General features: G+C 35.5%; 4 protein-coding genes across 4 annotated transcripts; 2 read left to right on the forward strand and 2 right to left on the reverse strand.

The window, feature by feature from the left end:
• Nucleotides 1–44: 44 nt before the first annotated feature.
• LOC131782580 (lysosomal-associated transmembrane protein 4A-like) lies at nt 45–6369 on the forward strand. The gene is made up of 7 exons (XM_059099330.2): nt 45–272; nt 1260–1362; nt 1574–1650; nt 1793–1915; nt 2353–2448; nt 2627–2737; nt 5118–6369. Exons 1-7 carry the CDS (start codon nt 159–161, stop codon nt 5196–5198), a joined length of 705 nt encoding a protein of 234 aa, XP_058955313.1. The 5' UTR covers nt 45–158; the 3' UTR covers nt 5199–6369.
• Nucleotides 6370–6801: 432 nt separating this feature from the next.
• On the forward strand, nt 6802–8411 carry LOC131782476 (uncharacterized). The gene is made up of 4 exons (XM_059099208.2): nt 6802–6913; nt 7156–7310; nt 7725–7837; nt 7983–8411. Exons 1-4 carry the CDS (start codon nt 6909–6911, stop codon nt 8193–8195), a joined length of 486 nt encoding a protein of 161 aa, XP_058955191.1. The 5' UTR covers nt 6802–6908; the 3' UTR covers nt 8196–8411.
• LOC131782475 (uncharacterized) lies at nt 8059–17518 on the reverse strand. Its single transcript, XM_059099207.2, has 19 exons — nt 17190–17518; nt 15746–16438; nt 15242–15356; nt 14707–14831; nt 14472–14521; nt 14083–14143; nt 13565–13700; nt 12986–13174; nt 12502–12536; nt 12254–12329; nt 12039–12112; nt 11584–11677; nt 10994–11055; nt 10741–10867; nt 10361–10494; nt 10085–10138; nt 9879–9995; nt 9569–9691; nt 8059–9267 (listed from the first exon to the last, which is right to left on the reverse strand). Exons 2-19 carry the CDS (start codon nt 16418–16420, stop codon nt 9070–9072), a joined length of 2445 nt encoding a protein of 814 aa, XP_058955190.2. The 5' UTR covers nt 16421–16438; nt 17190–17518; the 3' UTR covers nt 8059–9069.
• A 1006-nt stretch (nt 17519–18524) lies between these two features.
• Nucleotides 18525–24301, reverse strand: LOC131782549 (inositol oxygenase). Its single transcript, XM_059099292.2, has 7 exons — nt 24178–24301; nt 22826–23020; nt 21408–21745; nt 21153–21220; nt 20625–20674; nt 19755–19867; nt 18525–19224 (listed from the first exon to the last, which is right to left on the reverse strand). The coding sequence occupies exons 1-7, from the start codon at nt 24199–24201 to the stop codon at nt 19116–19118; spliced, it is 897 nt and encodes a 298-aa protein (XP_058955275.1). The 5' UTR covers nt 24202–24301; the 3' UTR covers nt 18525–19115.
• Nucleotides 24302–25288: the final 987 nt, after the last annotated feature.

Raw genomic sequence — 25288 nt, forward strand, 5'->3', positions numbered from 1 at the left:
CATCGCAGTAAGGTGATGACGTTATATTTCCCATGAGTCTCTTCTTACGGTACTTGTGATTTCGTTTCGCCATATTAGCCGAGCTATTACTGAAATTGATAAATATTGCTGGTAGTTTGGGAGATAATCGCGGATTTCAGCTTTGAATTTGGCGAAGGATGAAACCGAGAAGAATGTCTGATGATGTAGACGGTGAGAATTCGGTTATGAAGACTTGTTGTTGCTGTATGGACGTTCGCCTGGGCACAATTGTGCTAGGATTTTGCCATCTGGTAAGCAATCGTGAGATTGCGACGCTCTCCTTCTCAGTATTTAGTTTATTTAGTTCTGATGTTTGTAATGAAAGCTATAAGCTTATGCCGGCTTTTCAAACACTAGTATTGGTTGCTTCATGTGATCTGTTTATTCTAAGTTCAGCTTCCGCACTGTAAGTCGTCGGATTCGATAGCTTCGGATCATTCTTCCGGATGAAGATACATTTAGCAATTTACTACTTCTTACAAACATTTATTTCGGCAATGAATTATTTTTGTTTATTTCATTTATTATTAGATTCTTGAAGGTTAATTAGAAGCCGGTCGACGAAAGAAACCAAAAGTTACGAACGCTTTAACACACCATATGCGTATTGATCTTATTCCTTTTCGATTTCAACTGCGTTGTTCCTATTATTAATCATGGGTATTACATATTTATGGCTGAAAGGGAAAATGTTATTTAAGCATGCTGAAAGTCGAGCTGCTGATATTTTGTAAGAAAAGTGATACTCTTTTTTTCAATACTACCAGTATTTTTTGTTTGTCCAATACTGTTACTTACGTATAATATAATTCTCTACAAATAATATGTTAGAATATATTTAAATTATGAATTTGTGGAAACCACCTACAGAGCGAGCAATAATCAAATCCAATCTATTCACTGGGTGATTCTAGATCCTTGTGACATTTTTGTTCCTTCATTTTAAGATGCTGCAAGGTTCTGAGAATGACTAGAAATTAGTATCCACAGAAAGGTTTACCATCCTAGCTTCCCCAACTTCCTTTCACATGAATTGTCATCTTTGATCTGGACTCACTTTCCCTGGAAATCTCAATCTCAGATGTTTGGGAAGGCCCTCATCCCAAACCATAGGAAAATACCCATCTTTGACTTTGTGGCACCTTGTACATTAGAAGAAGAATTTCCTCCTTCTTCTTATCTGAGAAAGGCAGCTACATTAGCTGACAAGGGCATGTTGATTTTGTTCTATTTATTAGTTGATTCACATTGCTGGTTTGGTGGTGTTGACTCAAATGTTGCTGCATCCAGAACTGTACCAAGAGAGGTACTTTGAAACTTATGGCACCACACCACGATCAGGTTTGTATGAAAGCATAGCTTTTTGTGAATAAAATGAACAGCCCTAAAAATTTAAAGTTCAGAGAGAGTTCTGCTTAATATTTCAAATAAAATTAATTGAAAAAAAAAAAGAAGCTAACAGTAAGACATAAAAGCTTTGCCTCCTCACTTGATACAGTTACAAAGTGTTCATGGTGTGGTTAAATTAAAATCATTTCTTTCATGTTTTCAGCTGATAACTCAGTTGCACTGGCCATAGCATTTTTCTCCTTTCTGATCACAATTTTGCTGATTTATGGTGCCATTACTGTAAGTATTATATCTTTGAGATTGTTTGGAATAGAATCAAACCTTGATTACTAGGAACTCAAGTGTCTGACATTGTCAGGTATTCATTGTATCTCAGAGATAAGCAGAAGATTAAATTTACTTGCTGTTTTGTATGTTTCAGCGTGAGCCAACTTATCTGCTGCCATTTTTTTGTATGCAAGTGTTTGATTTCTGTGTGAATCTGTTGGGTGCTGTTGGTGCAATCAGTTATATACCAGAGCTGAAACTCATGCTAAAGAACAATGTGAGTCTCAAGTTTGGGTTGGTAGTTAAATTTAATTGCTAAATTATATTTTCATTTTCATCTCGTCATCCTGATGTTGTGTGAATGAATTGTTTTATGTGGTTCTTCTTGTGCTTAAAAATAATTGATGATGCCTTTTTTGCAGAGAGACTCTTTTTAATAAAGGTTTTTGTTCAGAAAGATTGGACGTAAGCATTGGCACAATGGGGCAAGGGTTTTGATTGTTTTTTGCCTTTTGTTGCAAAACCACCTGAGATAAAGATGTACTGTATAACCCAGCTAACTCAAACTCTTAAGGGAAATAAATAAGTTTGAGTCAGTAGGGTTCCAGTTTATGTTGGAAGTGTATGTCTTTTCAGTATTTTTGTTGACCTCATCTTAATCATTTTTAATTTTAATAAAGTATACTTTTTTTGACTCCTTGTGTTGGTTTAAAGCCCAACTTTCCTGTTGGTGATGCTGTGGACAAAATGGACATGAAGACTCTGATGTTGACAGTTGTGGTGGTGTCTGTAACAATTCTAACTATTAAGGTAAGCTAATCTGGCCTGTTGCTCTTGTTACATGCAATAAAACATTTACTTAGGAGTAACTCGCATGCTATTGGAGAGATACATCCTGGGTATAATAAAAATTTTGTTTCGTACAGTTTGAGTCACTGTCTTAAAAGAGAACTGAGCATTGGTTGAATAGATGTTTTTCTTTTTTCAGGCTTACTTGATTGCCTGTGTTTGGTCATGTTACAAAATTTTGCTCAGTTTCCATGTGAAGAAGGCCAGAAACTCGTTCATGTTTCAAATCAATCAGTCAGATGAAACTGAGGTGAGTGTTGTCTATTTAGTTAGAATTTTTTTTTTTAGAAAGTTTGATTTGGTCTGTCTATGTAGAGCAGAGTATTTGCTGACTTCAACCTGACTGATGTCAAACTGAAAGGTGGCTTTCTTTTCTTACATTTAATGTAGGGTTTTATGCAGGCCTATTAAACCAATGTTAACCTGTTTTACCTGATTAGAAACTTAATATGTCGCTCACCAGATATTGTATGAATATATCCATGGTATTGTATCCTTACGAAGTTGTACACTTGCAGTATGAAAATATGGCAAGTACCTTACCACAACATATATAGGGGTGTTGTATGTCATGGTAATGGGACCATTTTCCTACCACTGCATTGAACCTGGTTTTATTTCTTTTGGTTGTGGTAATAGAACCCAGCATGAGCCTAAACATGAAACACCAGAACATGTTGGAACACTGTGAAATTAAAAAAAAATTAATATTAAATTTGATAAAAAAAAGTTAAACTGATTATGTAAAATATATAAACTGAATTTGTGTGTAGCTTGCGCTCTTAGTGCGTCAAGTTTGCCATCTTAGTTTTTGCTGACCAGTAAACTCACTGTTTTGCAACATGGAGAATGGTGGTTTTCCATTCATGTCATCTGCAATCCATTGTTATCACTTCAAATGTAATATGCTCAACCTCTCATAATATGCCCACTAAAAAACCAAATAAAATTTTGGAATCACATGACATTTCTAAACAAATATCTCATACTCAAGGAATCTTTCAGTAACATATTGGTGAAAATGTCTGACTGTTGAGCATTTAGTCCATTTGAGACTGTGTCTGGCAGTCTGATCAGAAAGGCAGAATTCTGAGTGTCAACAATCATGCAATATTAAAGTATGAACAAGTTTGGTGAGTTTTTCCTCTAAGACAGCAAACTACCATAATTTCTGGCCATTTGCCCACACAGCTGATTACCCGCACTGGCGGATTATTGCATACAGCGAAAAAAAAAGTTAACAGATTACCCGCACTGGTGGATAACACGCATTTTATGTTATTCAACTTTATTATTTCAACATTAAGGTGATACATTTCAGTATTTTAAAAGTTGTCTGATCTAACTTTCGAAAACTTGAAAGCGTCCCTTGTCAAGTTCAAAGGTCAAAGAAATTCAGACATGTGCACAATTCTGTGTCAATGTTAGTATGTATTTTATTGATAAAATTATACAGTAAAAACACTAGTGGCCCATGTCCAAATCTCAACATTTCATACTTGACAAAAAGCGAATTTGCGGGCACATTTTGTGCGAGCGATCGTTCAACACCATGTTGATTTGTCGAAAGAAAGCTGGGCAAGTGTTAAAACTTGAATTATAAAGTACTGTCAGCAATTTCTGAAAAAAATCGTTATCTCTGGTTCTATTGGGCCTAACAAGTCCCTTAAAACAGGAAAATTCTCTTTAGTTCAAGCTAGTGTTAAATGGAAATTTGTTACTGATGTGCCGGATATCTTTGGATTATTTTTGTCATCAAGGTTTTGTTTTCACGCATGCCGGTGGAATTTGTTTATCACGCAACTAATTATGCGTTAAATAAACTTGAGTTGGCATCATGTTTTCGTGCTGCTTTGTGGCACTCTTAATACAATAAAATTCATTTGAGGGGTGATAATTTTTTCCAATTCAACTACGAGTAGATTTTTAAATTGTCACATAACTTGCACCTCCCTATCACCCGCAGTGGTGTGCGTTTAATGAAAAATCAACAGATTACCCGTGGGTAAATGGCCAGAAATTACGGTAATTTTTGGAATTACTTGACATTTTTAAACAATCATTTGATATTTTTAAAAGTTTGAAAGAACCTTTTGTGGAAATTCTGTGAAATTTTCTGGCATTTAGTCAATTGAGACTGTGCCAGCTGTCGGGCATTTAGTCACAGCTAAAACAAGAGACAAAAAGATCTTCAAAGACTGAAGTTACAGGATGTTCCTGTGTTCCTGCATGTTCTGGTGTCCTGGGTTTTAGCACATGCCAAAGAACCCATGCATATCTCACAATGGGTTTGGAAGGTAGCTCTTGGTGTTGTGGTCTGGCTGTTTTGATGGTAACACTGGCCCCTATTTAAACCAGCTTGAAAGTTGAATATTCTAAAATTTGCAAATAAATAAAATAAATTGTGGTGAGTATTTGTTAGGTCTACACTTATGTTGTTAGTGATGCCTGGTGATTGTTGCTCTCAGGTTCAACTTGAATAACAGGGCCTGTTCATCTACCAAGATCATATAATACGGGAGATTGTTAACATCAGTAGCACCCTTATGTTAAAGTGTTTTGTTGTGAACCACCACTATGAGTTATGTATGTAACAAGAAGCCACTCAAACTTTATTGCTTTCTTTGCAGACTCATAGTCTTCTGCCAAATTATGAGGATGCAGTTAAAGACACTCCCAAAGAGTCTCCACCTCCTTATACTTCTAATTAATCTGCATACTGTGGACTAACAACAGCTCTGATGCTTTTGTTTTATTAGTAGTTGTTCATTTTGCTCTGTGAAAATTCTTGTAGACATTTGTTTCTAGCTGTGTATAACTATTTAATTTATAATAGGTTAATTCAGCCAACACTTCATATTAGCTTTCTTGGTGATATTAGATATTATTAGATTTCTTTGATGTTCTCAGAGGGACAAACACCATCAGGTCAGTTATTAAACAGGAATTATAAAAAGAAATTATGATAAACATTAGTATAAGTTTTAAATAAATAAATATGGCAAGTAGGTGGATGAATTAGAATTCTTTGTTTTCCAAGGAGCCAGGAGGGATTAGGTTCTATTCTACCACCAGAAGTTGAAAATTTTGAAGCAGGTTTTTAGAAAACCCTGATGATCTGCTTGCCCTACAACTCATAAGAAACACTATGACCACAGTAAGTTAGTGATAGATTGCCAGCTCCCCATCTTGATTTGTTAGAAGTGATCAGGAATGTCATTTACTTGTCAGATTTCAATGATGAGATGAAAACTAAGGACTCCTCTATATGATTATCTTTTATCATTCAAAGCAGGATAATTTAGAATAAAAAATAATGGGTTTCTTTTATCAGGATCAGGCTACTTTGATGCTGAAGTGGTTACTGTATTCAAACAAAAGTGAGGGTTTAATTCAAGTAACTACGCAAAGAATTAAGTCAATCCTGCAATATTTTGGTGGAGAAGTCTTTGTTTCCTGTTTACATTCACTCACTTTCTGCTTTTCTTGAGGATTTTCGAGCCCTAATTAACTGCAAATTTTGTCTTAAAGAGATAATTAGGCAAAATCTTGTTGCGGTATCCTACCAAGCTTTGATACTGGTGTGCTAATTTCTCATCTCACAATTTTCATGCTAAACTTGTTCTGTTCCAAAATTTTCTTGTACGTTTAGACTAGCCTAAAAGTTAATTATTCATATTGGTGGCCGACTCTGTAATGGTCACTTTATTAGGTACTAGTAATATAACAAATGGAAAATGTAACAGAATACTTGCCGTTAAGAAGGAGTGCAGGAATGAAGCAGGATTTATTTAGATGAGTTTGGTTAACTAACCAAAATAAGTGGTGTTGTTGACTCAGTTGTTACGAGGGACTCATTAAAGTTGATCAAGACTTACCCCACCAGTTTAGTGAGTTTTATTCTTTGTTGAGGCACTATCCATAAATTTTTTTTCCTGCTATGTGTTAAAACAGCATGATTAAGGTAAGAGGTTGATAAAGAACAAAGCACTTTGTGCATGGGGCAGAAGGATCAGTTATTGAGAATTTAAATGGATACCCCTCGACCTCTTTCAAAGTTGGATTGAACAAAAAATGCAAATATTTTCCTCAGGTCGTTTTCCAGAACAAAGACGAAGGCAATAGTCTTTCAGAGGAAAACCCTTGAGAAATTTATCCTTTAATCAATAGATTTCTTTTCAGTGCTCTATGAAGAGACTGTGATCGAGCCCTCTATCAGTTTGGCTTTAAAACGTTGAGTGTCTCTTGGAATTCTTTTTAATTATTTGCTCGGCCCCACTGTGCTGCGAGGGTTTTTTACCGGCGAGGGTGTCGGAAGACCTGGGTGCCAATGTTTTTCATCATGGCGGACGAATCATTGGCAGACAAGTAAACGTAGTTTACGCTTTTAGCCGCTCTGTTTCAGGAATCTAAGTGTGAGGATGAGGTAAAAATAAGAAACAAGTTTGTTTTATTATTAAAATATCGAGGCACTTTAGTCTTTTCACCGGTGACAACGTTATGCGATATAAACTTAATCATAGAGGAGTTCTTTACTTGATGAAGGTCTCTTATCTAGACATAATGTTGTGTTGAATACTGCTGATGCTCCCAAAACGTATAGATAACTATTAAGCATAAATTTCTCGTTGCCATCTTTTTTATTTTTTTATTTATTTTTGTTTTCAGTGACTGGATTGAGCATGGCTTCCATATCTATCAAGTACAATTAAACACGAAGAACAGAAGGAAGTTTCGTCAGGTTGCCAGAGATACTTGTGGAGAATCAATGGAGCCACAAGACGACGACTTGGTGATGTTTGGAGAGAAACTGGACGAAAAAGGCACGATAAGACCTAATATAACTTTATTTGTTAGAACAGAAAGCTTGAACTGCTGTTAATTCAGTGGCACGTCACGAGACCTTATTTGTACCAAGGTGAAAACTCCTATATACTTGCGCTCTTTTATTCGTGGCAAACTTGAATTACTTTTGGCTGGAACAGTTACTTTGTCTGGCCATCTTTTCTCTCATGTGTGGTCTCTTTTTCTCTGCCACGCTGGTTCACAGAACTCGTATTTTGTTATACTGTTATACTCTCCCACTGATGTAGCACCACAGTGTTTTTTAGAATCTTGCCCTCTTTATCCAGATCTTCAGAGAACCTTGAATTTAGTACTTCACCACAAGTGATGACCTTGAAAAAATGGTGATTAGACCATTTGTAAAGCAGGATGTTTGTGTTTCTCCCTTTTAGATCCAGTTGTCTGTGTAATCTGTGCCAAACTGGCAAAGGATAATGTTGAAGATACAGCAAATGAACATTATTTCCACTGGATTAACTTTATTTTTGTCAAAGGAAAATTCCAAGTAAGAAAAATTTAGTTCCCATTTAACCATGTCTCCAACATACTGGTATTCTATATTGCTTTCGGTCATATCAAGGATGATTGCAGGTCTCCAAGAAGTGGCTACTAGGCAAGTTATTTTAATTGATATGGGTTTAATTTTACAGGGACAAGGTTTTGGTGGGAAAATGTTAAGTGCAATGGAACAAGAACTCAGGCAAAGAAGATTAAGACCAATAAGACTTGAAAGTGCAGTCAAGGCCGTGAACTTCTTTAAAACACAAAATTACAAAGAAATTGGAGAGCCAATGAATTGTGTCTGTTCTGGCTCAGCCTTATTTAGAACATTACAAAGAATGGAGAAATTCTCAAAGATGTAACTCTTTTTATTAAAAGTCTGCACTCTTATTATGTGCAGATTGTGGTATGCTCCCTTGAGATGCTGGCAACATCAGGGAAAACACTTATCAGAGTAATTTATATCATGGCCAATTGATGAGACATAAGCTGTCAAATATTTGTGCTCATACAAATGCATTCTATTAGGTGGATTTGAAAGAAAATTAGTGAAGTAAACAAGATGGCACAGGCAACAACTGAACCCTTCCAGATGTAGCAAGGGAGAGTCTGGATTATGCTGCCTTGTTCCCCACTGATGACTTATGACAATAAATTTTCCACAGAGCCAATTATTTATCGTTATTTCCTAATAAAAAACAATATTCTGCATTTACGTACTAACAGTGTAACATTTCAATTAATGTGACCTTATGGAATGACCTAAAGGAATGACACCAGCACTATCCTACAGTGAACCTGCACACTTAGTCCTGAGTTACATTATTCTTCTAAGTTTAAGTATTAAACAACCAATAAGTTTTTGAATAAAAAATAACTTCAAAAATTAATGTCTTACAGGTATCAGAGGCAAAACACAGATCACAGCACAACTACTAATTAATGACTCTGAATCAGTGATCAGTTATGCTCCCTCTAAATATTGACCTTTATATTTTCGTAACAATAATAGTTGCAGTGTAGAAATATGGTCAATAGTTGTCTAACAGAAGCATTAATTAAGTTTTGTACAAATTGGGTTACACAATAGCACAGAGATCCTTCCCAGCAATACTCTTGGTCAGTTGGGTGTTTGGAGCTGTTTGTCCTACACTTAGGACAACTACTTTTCACTACTTTTTTATTGTTGTATGTCTAAAATGTTCGCTGTTAAAAAAGATCACAGAAGAAACAACACTAGGATTCTTCCTCTTCATCAATGGGAGGTTCGCCTGTCTCCAAATGATCTAGGTCAAAACCCTCAACATCTACTACAGAGGCACCTTGGGATGTACTCAGCTGTCGCAACACAAGTTTCTTGTAAACACCTTCACTAGCCAGCAAGTCCTTGTGGGTACCTCGCTCAACAATCTGGCCTTTATCAATGACCAATACCTGTAGAAAAGGTTAATAGTTTATCTTTATAAGGAATGGAAATTGCCTAACAAATTGTGTTCCAAAACAGATGTTTGCTTGTGGATTCTCAATACAAAAGGGCATATTTCCTTGTTCCTAAAGGATTTGAAGGGATAAGCTAAAATGGAAATTTTTTTTTCATCAAGTGGGTATCTCAATCTGGTGAAGACACTAAAAATTGTACATAATTTGTACTGCATAAAGTAAAATCATTAAAAGAAAGAAATATCTTCAAGTAGAGTTCAAACTAAGGTTTTTAAAACATTCTTTTAAAACAAACCTGGTCAGCATTGCGCACAGTAGACAGCCTATGTGCTATTACTAGAACTGTTCTGTTCTTCATGGCCCGATCAATTGCTTCCTTCACAAAATGTTCACTTTCAGCATCCAAAGCACTTGTTGCCTAAAAAGATGATTCAAAATGGAAATCCACAGCAGTTATTTTCCTGGGATTACACAAAGTATATGCTTGCATAACTTTTGCAAATAACAAGCAAAACATTTCAGGAACATAGCATGGCAATGTCCTTTCCTCCTTTCTACTCTTAATAGGGAAAAAATTGAACAATAATCCTCAAAGCGAGACATACCTCATCCAGTAGGAGAATATCAGGGTTCATCAGAAGAGCTCTTGCAATAGCTACCCGCTGCTTTTGACCTCCAGACAACTTCACACCACGCTCACCAACCTGAGTCTGATATCCTTCCTATGGTTTAATTGAACAATCCATTACTATGATGTTTGTTTTACATTTATAAATATTCTGATTAACTGAGTGAGTGAGTGGTATATTACCTCAAATGCTGCGATAAAGGCATGAGCATTAGCTTGCCTTGCAACTTCCTCTATCTATGGACAGAGAGAGGAAAGATAATAAAACATAGTAGTAATTCACAAGCAAGCAATTCTATTTCACTGCCCACATTGGATGGTTTAACTTCAGCAGCCACCCTATGCCTTCAGGTGAGCATTATGCCACAAGTTTCTGTTAGAGATCTGTAGGGTATAGTTGAGGCAGCCAATATAAAGATACTTGATATGAAAGACACCTTGATATAATAGTGTACCAACCTCTTCTAAAGTGGCATCACGTCCATAAGCAATATTACCAGCTATAGTTGTGGCAAACAAAACTGGTTCCTGGCTTACAAGGGCAATCTTGCGTCTCATCCAAAACAGGTCCAGTTCACCTAAGTTTGTTCCTCCTATGACATGATCAAGAACAAGTTTGACTCCAAATTTTTTTTTTAACAATAAAACAAACAAGCCCTTGAATTATACAAGCCCTCCAAAATTTTTGAGAGCTGACCAGAACAATGTGCAGACATGGCTGTTATCTGATGGTGTACAGTTCAGTGTTGCAAACTACAAGATCTTTAATCAGTAAAACCATCTTCCTCATCACTAGTGAGAGGCAGAAAGTCCATCTAAGGACAATATTTAACACCAACCAATGGTGATGATGCCTGACTTTGGATCATAGAACCTCTCAATTAGGCTTATCACTGTTGACTTTCCACCACCAGAAGGTCCAACAAGTGCCACAGTCTGACCAGGTCTTAGTTCAAATGACATCTCCTGACAAATGTGAAGTCACAAAATGTATTTATAATCAGTTTTCAATAGGTTTTCAGATGCTTAATAACACACAGGTTCACTTCTAAGGAAATCTTGGTATTTTTCTCAAAATAGTGATGACTTTACCTTGAGAACATCAGTATCTGGTCTTGATGGGTAAGCAAAGCAGACTTCTTGAAACTGGATTGCTTCAAGGAAAAAAAGTTTTAAAAAAATTCTGGACAGTGACTATCATTACAAATGGAACTTAGTTTATAAGAGGATTTTTAGGAAATTTACTTCAAAACAAAGCTTAACTAACCCTCGATAGACACTTCAACTTAAAATGTATCAACTGACAAATAGGAATAAACCATACCATGAACAAGCAAAAAAGTATAGATGGAAATGTCATCAAAATAAAAATCCTCTTCTGTGATTAACATTCTGTTGTTAACAAATTCATTTCTCCTACCCCTCTGAGAACCAGTTGAATGAAACAAGTGCAAAAATCTAGACTTAATATGGCACCTGGTGGGAATTTGAAGATCATTAAGGCTTGCATTTTCTTTCAAGGTTTGTGCTCTTTTTTTCGTGTGTGTTTATTTCTAATTTTTCTTTTGGATTATTAATGACATTCAATTAATTTTCATCAGTGAATCAGCATTATGTTCCAGCAGGAAAATCACTTTTAGTTGAAAATATTAGTAAATACATGCCTCACACTTGACACTTACTTTGATTAACAGAGTGAAGTTTTTGTCCTCCTTCCACATTTATAGCAGGTAAGCGATCCATCAGCTGAAACATGCGCACTGATGCACCAACAGCCTGAAAAAACAAATTCTATGAAGGTTAAGAAATTCCATTAATGAGTTGTGCCAATGTTAATTCAACTGAAGTTGCCCTACATTTTTCAGATCATCACAATAATGAAAAAAAATTGAATAAGAAGTGAAATAGAAACTGAAAATTTAAATAGAATTCAGCTACACTTTTTCCACTTTAAACAATTTTTCTTTAATTGCAGTGGCCCCTTGGGCATCTAAGGCTACCAGCAATGGTAGAATGGAAATGCTGCATGTGTGCATTGTCTCTATGAAATGCAATCAGGGTTAACCCAAAGGGCAACACAACAATAGACTGGAGGGGGAAGGGGAAATGGTTTAAATTTGAACTAGTCTAGACCAACCTGCATAAAGTCTCCATACAGAGATGAGAGGAAGGCAAATGCCATGGCCACATTTAAAGTGTACAGCATAAATGCTTGGAAACAATAAGATGAATATTCATATTGTTATTAATGATGACCAATTATAATTGCCAAATTAATTAATTAGTTTGGTATTCATAGTGAGGAGTAAATAACCCAATCATGTCCTTAAAATTAATTTTCAAATAATTTACCTGTCAAAATTCCAACATTCAGTTCACCATGATTGACTAGATTACCACCATACCACAAGACCAACACAACAGCACCCTAACATGTAAATTACAAACAATCAGCAGTCGATATAAACAATAATTACAACTGAAAAATGTTTTTCCTCCTTAGGGAATGTGTAATAAAACTTGAAAAACAGAATGATTCTTAAGATATGAAAGACATAAAAGAAGCTTACACAAGCACAGTTCTACTTCAAGTAACAAACCTGACCAATAATACCAATGACACCTTGAAATAAACCTGCAGGTAAAATAGAATATTGAATGTTAAAAAAAGCATCACTGACAGTGACTCTCCTTGACTTACAAAGAAAATTCTCGTTATACAGAAGTAGGCAAGATCAAAAAATGGTCTGGATTTATTTGATTCCCGATTTTTACCCAGAATGGATACAAAAATCAACTATTTACCCAAACTACTAATTATAAATAATAATTTCTATTCTCGTAGTCGTTGTACTGACCAAAAAGGTATACCTCTACGATGTTTCATTGCTTCTCATTTCTCCATTGCAAAATAAACAAAACTTTCTAGTCTTCTCAAAAGAAAATCCATTCTTGACTATTACCCTTACAACAAGGGCTTATAGACTGAAGCAACTTAAAAGCAGATTTTGTAAAAATAAGTAAATAAATAATAAAAAAAACTAAAACTGTCTCATCATGCAAAAAAGAAAAACCATCCTGTACCTGAAAAAAGGGCAAGTTTCGCTCCAACTTTGTAACTCTTATCAATATCAGTCCCATAGTTTCCCATGGCTTTACGCTCTTGAGAGAATGATCGCACTGTACGTATGTTCCCAATTGATTCTTCTGCAGTAGCAGAAGCTGCGGCTAACTCATCTTGAAATTTCTTCCTTAATCTTTGTACATAACTTCCTAAATCACCAGGAAACAATTATAGTGCCACTTTCAACAATTTCCAATGATGAGGAAACAAATTGTTCAAAGCTTCCCAGTTTTACTAGGGATCTAGAATTTTACTTACTTCACAGTTGAAAGAGAAAAGTAACCATTTTTAGAACTGAACTGGAATGGAGCGAAACAGGGTAGGGTTTTCTCCATAGCTAAACCTCATTTTCCAACCAGAAGGGTAGTTTTCTGTCTCACAAACTAGCACAAAGTGACACCGTTATAGACATATTACGTTAAAAATGAACTTTTTTTGACCAGCAAGCTTTTCAAATCAATCATCAGTTTCCTTTTCAGAAGGTACTCAGTATTCCTAAGGCAATAACAATTAAAAGTTTCATAACTCAGCTAACCCACCATATTGCTGAGCACCAATTCCCACAATGGGAACAACAGATATAAGAACTGCAGTCAACTTGGCACTCAGAGTAAACATAAAAACCAAGGAGCCAATGATCTGGAATATGTACCGCAGTAACATGGAGACATTCACCTTCACAAAAAATGAACACAATCATTCAGTAACTCTATTTTCTTCATCTGCATTATATTTCCTTGCAAAAATTTATCAGTTCACATATTACTACCTTCAGTTAGTAACTGAAAATAAGAGGAAAGGTCCTATGGTAGAAATGTGACCTTAGAAACCGTGTACTATTGATTGCTAACATTCTGACTGAGAAATTCCTGACACAGATGTCCCTAGATAACTTTATTTTAATCTTGAAATTGATTTGGAGAAATTGAGTTTATTAATGAATGAATCATAATCAATGGAACAAAAGCAGGTCAGAGCTTTATAGGGTTTGTGTGAATATATATTTCATAACATTAAGCAACAAAAAAATTCCAAATAAACCAGTTACACCACTCACTGTTAGGGCATTTTGAATGACTTGAGTATCTGATGACAGTCGGTTGATAAGTTCACCAGTCCTATGAGCACACAGTCAGGAAAATGACTCTCAATCAATCAGTGTATTATCTTAATTCATTGAGTGTTTTACCAAATTCACCAATGAAATTGGTCCTTATACTAAATTAATGTTACTCTAATTTATTTATTGTTACAATTAAAAGAAAGATGGTCCCTCAATCAGTCTGTTAATGAAGGAGGCGAGGAGTGAATCAAATAATCTTATCAATGAATTTATTATTTACACTGGGCAAATTAAAATATCAACTGAGTTAATAACTCGAGTTATTTTTTATCTTGTTCCACACATCATTTCTTTATTTATAAGAAACTAAATGTTTTTCTTACCGGTTATTGTCAAAAAATGCCACTTCTTGACACATAATAGCATTAAACAGCTGAGTAAAGAAATTAGATAAGAATTTCAGGTTAAACATGAAATTAAAACACAGGCATTGATACTTTCCTTAGTATGTGCAAAGTACTTGACATGTAAAGAAAACTGAAAATCCAACCAACTTTAGATTGATTGATTGCAGTTATTACAAGTAATGTTCTAAATTATGTAAAGAAAGATTCTTGCCTTCTTTCTTATCCTAGCCACAAGCCGCTGACCAGCTAAGGTAAAGAGCCAAGCTCTTACCAAAGCAGCAAATGCACCACCAAGGTAGACAAGGGCAAGGATTATGATGGTCTCATTTAAATGCTCTGTGATGAAAAAGAAATTCACAACATTGACATACTGGTTATGACATTGTTATATTCTTACCATATAACTACTATGGTTTACTTTGCAGCCAGCAGCTCCCAGCTACGGGGGTCAAGTAGATCAAGGCTCCTCCACTGGGTAACCTCAGGGTAACAGGAGCAGCTATTTAAACTTTAGAATGGCTACTGTTTGTTTGTCAGCTTATTTTGTTTCCCATCTGACTGTTCTGCCTGCTAATGGCAAACTGACCCTAAACCCTAACCCTGATCCTCACCCAACCCTCCTTATTCCCTCTCCCTCTGGATAAATTAATGCTGAACATAGACAAATCTCCAATAATCTGCTATTGTGAACCATTTTCATAAAAGTATTCCTCAAATGTTAACTATATACATCACCATTCACTTACTCATGCCTTTCTCTGTTGCTGCCTGAATTACTTTACCAAAAAAGAAAGGAGCTGCAATTTGCGCCCCACTGGATGCCAACAAAGCCAAAGATGCTATCAACAGTAACAGAAGTTCCTGTAAATTAACAAATGCATGTAAGTTTGGAAAACAAAACGAGAGCTTGTAAATATGAAAATTACTGACATCATATTTTATTACCTTTAGTATTTCTGAAAAAAACTCTGATGAACACCATGCACATATCACCCTGACATGTGTTTTTATATCCTTTTCAATATATTTAAATTTGGTTAGAATTATGAATAATTTTACACAACAAAACCAACTTCATTGAGTTGTTAACTCATTCATGCCAAAGAAATTAACATGAACATGTTACGCAAAGTCTAAATGTCCTTAAAGGACCAGCCAGCAAAAGTAAATTGCTAGATATTTCACCAAAAAAAGTTTCTTGAATGAATACATTAAAAAGAAATGTTTACAAAATCAACTAAAACACTTACTGGTTTGGCCAGAGTCATCAATCTTCCTAAATTGACCTTTGGCTTCCTTTTGGCTTCAGTATCATTAGGAGTATGAAGAATTCGCAGCAATTTCAGTCGTCTCATAGCAACAAAACTACTGAGTGCAAACACAGTTTCCAAGAAGGAAAATGCGACAGCACTTATGACCAGGGCAAAGTAAGTTGGATGGAGTTTATGCTCTTTCTGTGATCTTACTTTATAAATAAGAACACCTTTTGTTACACTGTAAGCAAGAGACCCGAGACTCAAAAAAATTGCAAGAAAATGGCACCAGCATTTCCTTGATGCAAGTTTTCTGTCATAAGGGTAATCAATCTGCTTCATGGACAATTTTTCTAACCAGTGATAAGAAAAGAAGAGAATGCTGCACTTCACAAATGCTATTGCCGCCAAGTCAAACACCGAGTCTTTTATCTTGAATTGCATCACATTGTCCTCCAAGTACTCATTGTCTCCACCACAAAGCCATAGTGCAACAGAGGACACCAAGTCAGTAAATAACAACACCTGAACCAGGATTGTAAAACGACATGCTGGTAATGTGTAATATCCAGTGTTCATGACACCTTCTTCTCCATTGGATTGGGCCACAGACACACCAACAGAATCCTGTATATGTGCATGACGTTTACTTTCAGAATGTCTATGATCCATCTTGAAATAAAACTTGACCTTGACAGAAACAAAATAGAAAAGACCCTGATATATTGAATACAATTTATTTATCAAAAGTATTAAAGAGCGTGACAGCTGAGTGAATCCAAATGTACTTTCTGCATAAGTATCTCTTAACAATGGATGGCGATCAACATGTCTGTTTATTCTGCATGAATCCACAGCAAAAGGCACCAATTGTTCCCGCATTTGTTACAATTTTTAAATGAATGGCCCAAAGCCTTCTCTGGATAATGTGTTCAACTAGTAATCTCACTAACCTAGCAGTAAATTTTTCACCTGATAGTTGATCAATTTATGAGTTTCAGAGTCGCTACTAGTGAGTTTTGTGTTGGACTTACACCTGGGGTGCCAGATAATTATATTACGTAAGAAATAGCTAGATCTGTATATAACGAACCACCAATCAAGTCATAATGCATATGTGCACACAGTACAATATGTGCTAAAGAGTGAGTTTTGCTCTATATCTGATAAACTCAATAACAATTGAATTATGCAAGGCAAGTTACCAGCTCACACTCCACAAATATTGTAGCATAATCAAATATATAATAATATGCATCTATCTACTCGCTCTAAGCAAATCCCACAGACCTATCATTCGGATAAAAACTGAATCATCAGTAAATTGGAAACCAAATATCTCCATCGTGCATGTATAGCAGTGACAGTGCAAGGTCCAACAAAGCCGGGTGGAAAATTATAATACTACAAACATAGTTCGCGCACAGTAAAACAAACTCACTTGTAAAGCGAACGCGAAAGAAACTTTCCCCTTGTTCGGCAGTCTTGTCAAAAACTGCGTAAAGTTTTCGCGATGTCAGCAAATTTTGGAATTGTAGCTTAAATTTAAGTATTGTGTTATGAGTGATGTCGACTATACTTGAAAATCTGCTGAATAAACAATATAAATCCTAACCGTGCACCAAATAAATGCAACAATGTGGCACAAGTCTTTCTCGGCCTGATGAGTGGGGAATGGGGAGAATCACACATCTCTGTTCTTTCCCTCTTAGCTTGTTGAGTGGAAAGTAAGTTGGTCCATCATTAAAATCATTGCTTGTTATTTCTTTGCAGAACCAACAACAAGTAATCTCTGCATTATGGTCATGCATATATCACATGTTAGTGGATTTAAGGCTGATGATACGACCGAGTGGTAAATCATAAGGTACCCATACGGTGATAGCAACGAAGAGGTGGCAAAAAAAAAACAAAAACAAAAGATCTTCTGGGTAAAACAATAGCTCAGCAAGTGTGTTTTGAAACTATTAGTTTTCTTAGTCGTCCTTTAAAAATCAACAATGTGAAATCACCAAAATTTGTTTAGTCTGAAAGTGGATAACTCGACGGCAAACTATTCTAACTAAAAAAAAAATTAATTTTGTTAATCGCTATTTTCCTTGGCGTTTTCGTCCTGCCTGCTCAACGCCTATTATAATTCGACTTGACTCAGAGAAAACGCTCTCAACACAGTGGCAATACTGGGATTGCAAGGCTGGTAAGTAAACAAAAAATGAACACATATCGGTGAATTATAGGGATTACGTTACCAAAAGACTGTGGTGCTGCGTCGATAGGGGAGCACAACAAGATAATTTGATTTTAACAACTGAGTTGATGATGTAAATAGGCCACCGTAAAGAGTAAGCTTCCTCTTTATGGTGGCCTATTTTAACTGTCAACTCAGGTGATAAAACCAAATTATCTTGTATTGCATGTGATTCATTGAAGTTTTCAAAAGGAAACGAAAGTTTTTTCAAGGACTAATTGCCACGATATCATTGCAAATTTGAGAATATACATTCCTATAAGGAGAGTGGTGTCAAACGTTAACATATGGCCCCCTGAAAGAGGAGAGAGAAAAGGTGCAGCTAATATCGCCAGATCCTTGAATTTACCGAAAAATTTACCATTTATACTTGTGAGTTTTTGTCCAACACTAAAAACATTCCTTAAGAAATGTAAAACTGCTTGATTCTCTTGAAAAAGTTAAAGCTAAAGGAAGTAATTTAGGTTGGCAACGCAAAACATGGTAACTGTCATTATTTCAACAATGCAAGACACATTCCTCTGGTAATTTCTTTAACAGTAATTCTTTATTAAAAGAAAGCCCTACACCCTTGGATAGTTTACTTCAGTGACAATGGTACAAAAGATACTACAAAAAAAAGACCACAGAACTGTAAATATACCTAACTTCAAAAGCCTCTCAACTGTACTTCTACTTCTGAAATATGAGATTATCTAAACTTATAGTTACACACACTGCCTCATTCATTCATTCATTCATTCATTCGCTCACACTTATTAATATGGTCAAAACTTGACAAAAGCATAAAGCAACAAAGTATAACAATATGTTAAACCTACACAATACTTGGCTCTGTCCACAAGGTATCACTCATTGATTTAATAATTACATTCTGATTTTTAATGACTTTCCAGATTATAGTGTAAGTCTTTCCACAGCTTTCCAGTGATTGAAATGTCTCCTTCTCGAAGCCTTATTATTATATGATTGCCCGTACCAATTCAATTGATATTTCTGGTCCACACTTGACAAACATACATGCTTTGGGGTTTGAGAAAAATTGTTCATTATTTAGATGAAGCATTGCTTTTCAAATTAAAACTTTTAGTTGATTATTGTGTATCAGACATGTTTCATTCACCAGGATAGCTCTCCTGGGCAGTATTTGGCTATCAATTCCTCATAGTATGGTGTTACAGCCTCCACATCTGGTATAGCATCAGACTTTGAGTACAGGTCAAATTTGCTACAAAATAATTTGACACCACAAATTAAGGTGGAAATATGTTTTTGATTGAAAACAAACATAAAGAACCCCTGTATCATAAGGAAATTAATCTTGCAAGTTGGAAATGTGTATTCTACTGAATCTAAGCATAATGAACCCTTATGCCATGAAGAATCTACTGCAAGTAAGACATACTTTTTGGGTTAATATATACAGAGAAAGAGAGAGTAAATTTTGAGCTTGGTTTTTGACTGAATACCAACATTATTATCTCATGGGTGGTTGTTGTATTTTCACCCTTCATAGAACATGTGCTTGTTGATTGATGCCTAATGGACAGCTTTTTCAAGGTGGCATAATGTAAAAAATGCTATCCTGTAAAGTGCACTCTATTTATCAGTATGCTGAATGAGGAGACAGCTCTTCTAATGTCCTTAGTTGTCATATGAATGTTGTGATTATGTTGAGCTAAATAATAAGTATCAGGAAAAAACAATGTAAATGGTTTACAAATGCTACCAATCACCATCAAACTGATTAATACTCACTTGAACTCTTTCACCCATTTCAACATTCCCATATCTTCCTTGTTACAAAGGTAATTATAATCTCCATTGCAATGCCAAGGATAGAATGAATGATACCTTATCATATACAGTCCCTGCAAAGAACATGTGCATAGTATCAAGCTGGAGCACATATTGCATTTGTCAAAAATTATCAAATCTTTAACTTAATTAGAGCACTGGTAAGTTAACTCATGATAAGTCACTGTGAATTAATGAGAGCCTTGTACAGGCCAGTCAGTTAATGTTACAGTTGTAAATGATTTCTCTCTGAATCACTAACTGACATAATTTTCATTGCCATGCTACCTTCAAAAAGAAAAAAAAACTTAAAATGAAAATGGATCTTCCCCTGGAAACATTTCACAAACCATCCATATTAATATCTTATAATAAGAACTCTAGTAATATCTAAGTATAAGTACCTGAAAATATAATTTTAAGAATAAAAAGTAATTTCCTTAATGTTGCCAGTAACCACTTATTATGTAACCTTCATTTACATGTTCATAACATAAACTATACTATCAATGGTAGCAGGCTGTTATGTTATCTGATTTATGTGCCACATGTTGGAGTCACATGAATTGGTCCATCGTCTTTGTCACAAGGTTGTCATAAACTTGCCCCAATCCTTTTACCTTCAAGATCTAGATTTAAAATTCTCTTTTCTGTCTGTCATTCGTTTCTTATAATTTTAGCCTGAGAACTTGTAGGGTGAAAACATTTCACCCCTGTGTGAGAGAGGATTAAGTTTGACATGTGGAAATCATTAAAAAATCATTATATTTCATCTTTGAGTTTCACAAGGAAGCAGTCTTAAAGTGTGCTGCCCCATTTTTTCCCTCTAACCTCTTTGGGAAGCTTGCAATTGTTTCCAGTTAAAACCTGATACATGTACTCTACAAAGGAAAAAAACAAGGTTAGGAGCTTTAACATTCTAATATTTAACTTCTACTAATAGGTAATCAACACTTGAATAGTCCATATTCTAGAAACAGGATCATTGTAAATGATGTTAGTTTTTAACTTCAACTCCTCTTAAGTTTTAAAATATATCATCAGTATACCTGAAAAGTTTGGATTTTGATATAACCTATACAAACACAACAGTGTTAAATGTCCCATTTCGTTGATTTATTTGTAGATATCACACATCTTGCCTTCAGTTTTCCTTTCAAATATGCTTTTTAATCATTTGACTTACTTCATCTTGAATAAAGATCACTTTAGGTCATGTTAATTGTTGTATTAAGTTATCTTATACAGGTTTTTGTCATTTATATCAAGAAGAGGTAGAAAACCTGGTCATTAATGTCTCCCTTGACCAACCTAAAATCATTATCAACAAATCTCCGAGCTAAAAAAATAAATCCATACCATCATGTCCCCAAGACATTGTGATGTTGTCCAGACCACAGTTTGGTTGATAAATACCATATTTTGAGCTGAAAAATATTCAACAAAAACATACCTGCAGTTAAATGAAGACTGGATAAGTGAAAAAAGAGACGACTTTTACACATGTACAAGTTAAAGAAAATATTACTGGGCAAGTTGTGTATTGTCTCATAAATGGGAGATAATTGTCACTACAATGCTAAATGTGCATCATATCATAGTTATCTTGCATACCTATACTCTGGAACTTTTGTGTCTGGATTGTTTGCGAATGTCTCAGGGAAGACTATGTTTTCTGAAAATTTGCAGCCAAGAGGGAAAGTATCTCCAACAACACAGTACTGAGGCTCTCCCCACAATGCCATAACTTTTCCCAAGTCATGAAGAAGACCAATCAAGTGAAACCAGTCTTTGTCTGGATGGGCAACACGAATGCGCTCTGCAGTTTGAAAGGCATGTACTGAATTGGGTAAGTCTGTGTCTGGGTCACTCTCATCCACCAAAGCATCTAACATGTGCACAGCATCCATGATGGTCATTTTAAACTTGTTCAGACAGCACCAATGCTCTTTCTAAACAGAACAAAATTAATATTCATCTATCACTCTCTCATTAGAACTCTTCTCATGCCTCTGTGGGCATATTTGATATCCAGAAAAGCAACAGACAAAATAACATCTTAATTATAAGACAGGAAGGAGTACCTTTGAATGCCAGCAACAATTGTTTCAAACTTTTTCAAAATACTGAGAGCCCCTATATTGCAATCTGATTGGTGCTAGCAAAATAATGTTAAAGTAATTCCTCAGTTTTGCACCCCACATCCTGTACTGTGCATAAAAATCACATTTCCAAGAACATGGTATTGTTTTTCAATCCATGGACCATGTTAAGAGGTACAATGGTCTGTAGCTCTTGAGGTGACCTACATTTTTTATTGCATAATTTTGGATAACAAATTATCCCATTTAAATGGGGGAAATTTAAAAAAATTCTTCAAAGGGAAAAAAAGATAAAGCTAAAAGCATGCAGGAAGTCTGTTACTTAAGGATGCTAATTACAACCTTGAAAGGAACAAATCAAAGAACATTTTGAGTCAATGTAGTTTAAATTTGTGTGATTTTCTCACAAATTATATATCAAATTGTTCCATGTGCTGGAGACTTTTTACCTAATTATCAAGTTTTTGTGTTACATTAAAAAATCTTGCTTCTAGCTGTAGCAAAATGTACCCTGAACTGATGCATGACACGCATGATTGGCACAAGTACAGGCATAAATGGGTAAGTTTGGCCCATCATATCTCTTAAACAAGCATGGTGACCTATCTTTTTATTGCAATTTTTGAAACAGATATTGGTAAGGAACATTTAAGGAAAGCTTTTAAAATTGATCTATACCTTTTTTTCTGAGGAATCACCTAAAAGCAAAACCTGATTGGTGTTACCAACAAACCCTACGACATTTTTTTTCAAAGAACATAACAATTATTTGAAATAAAATAAATATAATTCAAGAATGAAAAAAGTTATCCATTAGGTTTGAATGGCAATTCAATAATGCTATCAAAGATAGGCAATCTAAGAAATGAGTGTTCATAGTTAAAGTAATTCAAGTTAATTCTTTTACAAGCAGCCTGTTCTTAAACTAACCTTTTCATTGACAAAAGTCATGGTTTGCTTTTCATGCATCATTCTGTATGTCATATGAACTTTGTCAGTTTGAAGGTTGACATTGTAATTGCGAAAATCTTCAACTGTCTTATCAGTTCTGGATATGATGAACTCGTTATATTCACTGTACTCCTCTTCTGGTCTATAGATCTGTGAAGGATCCAACAGTACTACCTACAGTGGGAAATTTAGAAATTAAATGTGTCCAATGGGACATAGTCAGGAAGTTAATTTACAAGGGGGAAGGTGTCATCCAAAATAGAGCATCTACATTTCAGATTTCCAGAGGTTGGCATCTCTGCCACAATTATAGCTCTCATAATCTTTAATTGTTGTGTGCTGGATACCTATCAGATAGTTTAGACCTGTGTAAATGGAAATAAGGTCTCCAAAGGACACAAAACGCAAACCTAATAAAAGTATTTTGTTAAATGCACAGAATTTTCTGATATATCTACAATAATAATTTGTGTCGGAAGGGATGTAATATATCTTTCTTGGGCAGTAATGGTTTGAACCCTCTTTTCAAATGTATTCTGTTGTCAGATCATTCAGAGATGATTACAAAACACAATCAACTTTTTCTTCAGAGTCTCTCAATCCTGCTGATGTTTCTCGCATAACTTTAGTTTATCAAACTTTTATTTCTAATCTGATACAATCAAGTTCACATGATGCCTTAAAAGTTGACCTTAACCACCACTCTCCTCTCGATGTTGATATGTTTCTTTTTTTTTTTTTGGTTAGTTGCTGAAATATCTTGTAACAAACAACGGCACACGGGAAGGAGTCAATGTTTCAACAATAGCGGCGATGACTGATTGTGATTCAAACCAGAAGTGAAGTCGGTTATATCTTGCCTGTTAGTTGTAAAGCTTAGTATGATTCTCGTCATCGACACTCTAACAATCAATTCTTGCCTGTTAGCTCAGTTGGTAGAGCGCTGCAATAGTATTGCAGAGGTCATGATTTCAAATCCCGTACAGGCCTGAATTTCTTTCAGGCCTTATTTAGTAGTGTTCATTACTGCGAAGATCGTTCGCATTTTCACGTCTGATAATCAAGTTTGATGGCTTAACTGTCTACTTTGTTGCGATACAGCAAACATATATTATTAAGTTAACATGGAGGTTACTTTCTGCTGACTGTTAAGAACCGATCACCCAAATTGATTGTCCATCACGTACATGGTGATAGATTGTAATATATTAAGTCACAAAGGGGCCTCGGACCTGACCAGCATGCCAACTCAAAACGAATTTAAACGATCGAGAAGCGGGAGTTAGAACCAAAAATCAGTCATTGTACAACTTGAACAGGCTGTTACTTACGGATTCAGCTGGTTTTGGACGCATATTCTTTGCTAGTTCACACTACAATACTACACCGGCAATCGATAGATTCCGAAATAGTGTATTATGACGGACTTCCTGTAATAAATTTTGACGATTTTTTTATTTTTTTTATTTTACGTAATTTACATTTGATTGGTTAAGGTGTCAATACCGGTGAAGCCGGTTCTGCGGTTTACTTTCGAAGCAACAGGAAATTAATTCCCCCTTAAATCACAGATTGTTGAAGCAATACACTGTCCTGGTCAGGAAGCTATTTCAAAGATCTGGTAATCTAGGAATGGTTATCAGACCGAGAGTCGCCTACGTACTTCACTCACGTTTACTTGGGTTGTAACGCAGTCCCGACCAAATTGCGTGACAATGCAAACCCGTTTTTCTTTCTGGTTTTCGCGCTGCATTGCATTTTCCCAAATAAGTAAATGCGTTGTGTGCCGCATGCCGAGACCAAACAACTGCTGCATGGGGAGACATCAGTAAGCATTTAATTTTTGCCTAGAAATGTTTAGATAATAGAGACAATAGAACAAAAAATACCTGTGTGAGTTTAGATAAATAAGGCTTTTTTCCTTACTCTTAAGGTGAAGTAATGCGATATTTTGATCCGTTTGAAAGTTATTCTCTTTTTCTGTCATAAAAATGAAACATAAGGTAAACAAAGTGTCCCATCTCAATCCGCCTAGCCGAAATAACACTTGCATGCTACACACGCCTATGTTTGTTCCTTACTCTAGGGTTATCGGAATCTATCTTCCACACAGCGACTACACTTTGTAATGGTTTCGCGCCAGTCTTCACATTATATGACGTCATGCCCCCAGCAGATCGCTGTTCCATTTGCGGTTTGTATTTTTGGTGGTTTCGGCGAGATGCCTTGGCGGCCGTCACCACCAAAAATACAAGGATGTCGTATAGATCAGCAAATACAAAGATGGCTTAAGGATCAGCTGCAGGATAGCATAGCTAATAAAGGAATGGCATAGCCTTCACGTCACGCCACGACGATTCGCCACAACATCGAAATATTTCAAGTAATACTAAGCAATTTAATGTTCAGATAGAGCGTCTGATGTTTTGCAAAGCTATTCGA

The sequence above is a fragment of the Pocillopora verrucosa genome, chromosome 2, assembly GCF_036669915.1.
Source record: "Pocillopora verrucosa isolate sample1 chromosome 2, ASM3666991v2, whole genome shotgun sequence".
Classification (NCBI taxonomy): domain Eukaryota; kingdom Metazoa; phylum Cnidaria; class Anthozoa; order Scleractinia; family Pocilloporidae; genus Pocillopora; species Pocillopora verrucosa.

What these genes read in the sequence shown, in the direction of transcription:
- LOC131782580 (XM_059099330.2), top strand. Translation starts at nt 159, where the DNA reads ATGAAACCGAGAAGAATGTCTGATGATGTAGACGGTGAGAATTCGGTT. An exon ending in TGGCACCACACCACGATCAG is followed by an intron (nt 1,363 to 1,573) that starts GTTTGTATGAAA and finishes TCATGTTTTCAG; the next exon opens with CTGATAACTCAGTTGCACTG. An exon ending in TAACAATTCTAACTATTAAG is followed by an intron (nt 2,449 to 2,626) that starts GTAAGCTAATCT and finishes TTCTTTTTTCAG; the next exon opens with GCTTACTTGATTGCCTGTGT.
- LOC131782476 (XM_059099208.2), top strand. An exon ending in AGAGAAACTGGACGAAAAAG is followed by an intron (nt 7,311 to 7,724) that starts GCACGATAAGAC and finishes TCTCCCTTTTAG; the next exon opens with ATCCAGTTGTCTGTGTAATC. An exon ending in TTGTCAAAGGAAAATTCCAA is followed by an intron (nt 7,838 to 7,982) that starts GTAAGAAAAATT and finishes TTAATTTTACAG; the next exon opens with GGACAAGGTTTTGGTGGGAA.
- LOC131782475 (XM_059099207.2), bottom strand. Translation starts at nt 16,420, where the DNA reads ATGGATCATAGACATTCTGAAAGTAAACGTCATGCACATATACAGGAT. An exon ending in TGATGACTCTGGCCAAACCA is followed by an intron (nt 15,357 to 15,745) that starts GTAAGTGTTTTA and finishes GTTAATTTACAG; the next exon opens with GAACTTCTGTTACTGTTGAT. An exon ending in ACTTCACTCTGTTAATCAAA is followed by an intron (nt 11,056 to 11,583) that starts GTAAGTGTCAAG and finishes TTTTCCTTGAAG; the next exon opens with CAATCCAGTTTCAAGAAGTC.
- LOC131782549 (XM_059099292.2), bottom strand. Translation starts at nt 24,201, where the DNA reads ATGCGTCCAAAACCAGCTGAATCC. An exon ending in TGACTTTTGTCAATGAAAAG is followed by an intron (nt 21,746 to 22,825) that starts GTTAGTTTAAGA and finishes TGTTCTGTTTAG; the next exon opens with AAAGAGCATTGGTGCTGTCT. An exon ending in AATGTCTTGGGGACATGATG is followed by an intron (nt 20,675 to 21,152) that starts GTATGGATTTAT and finishes TTTCCTTTGTAG; the next exon opens with AGTACATGTATCAGGTTTTA.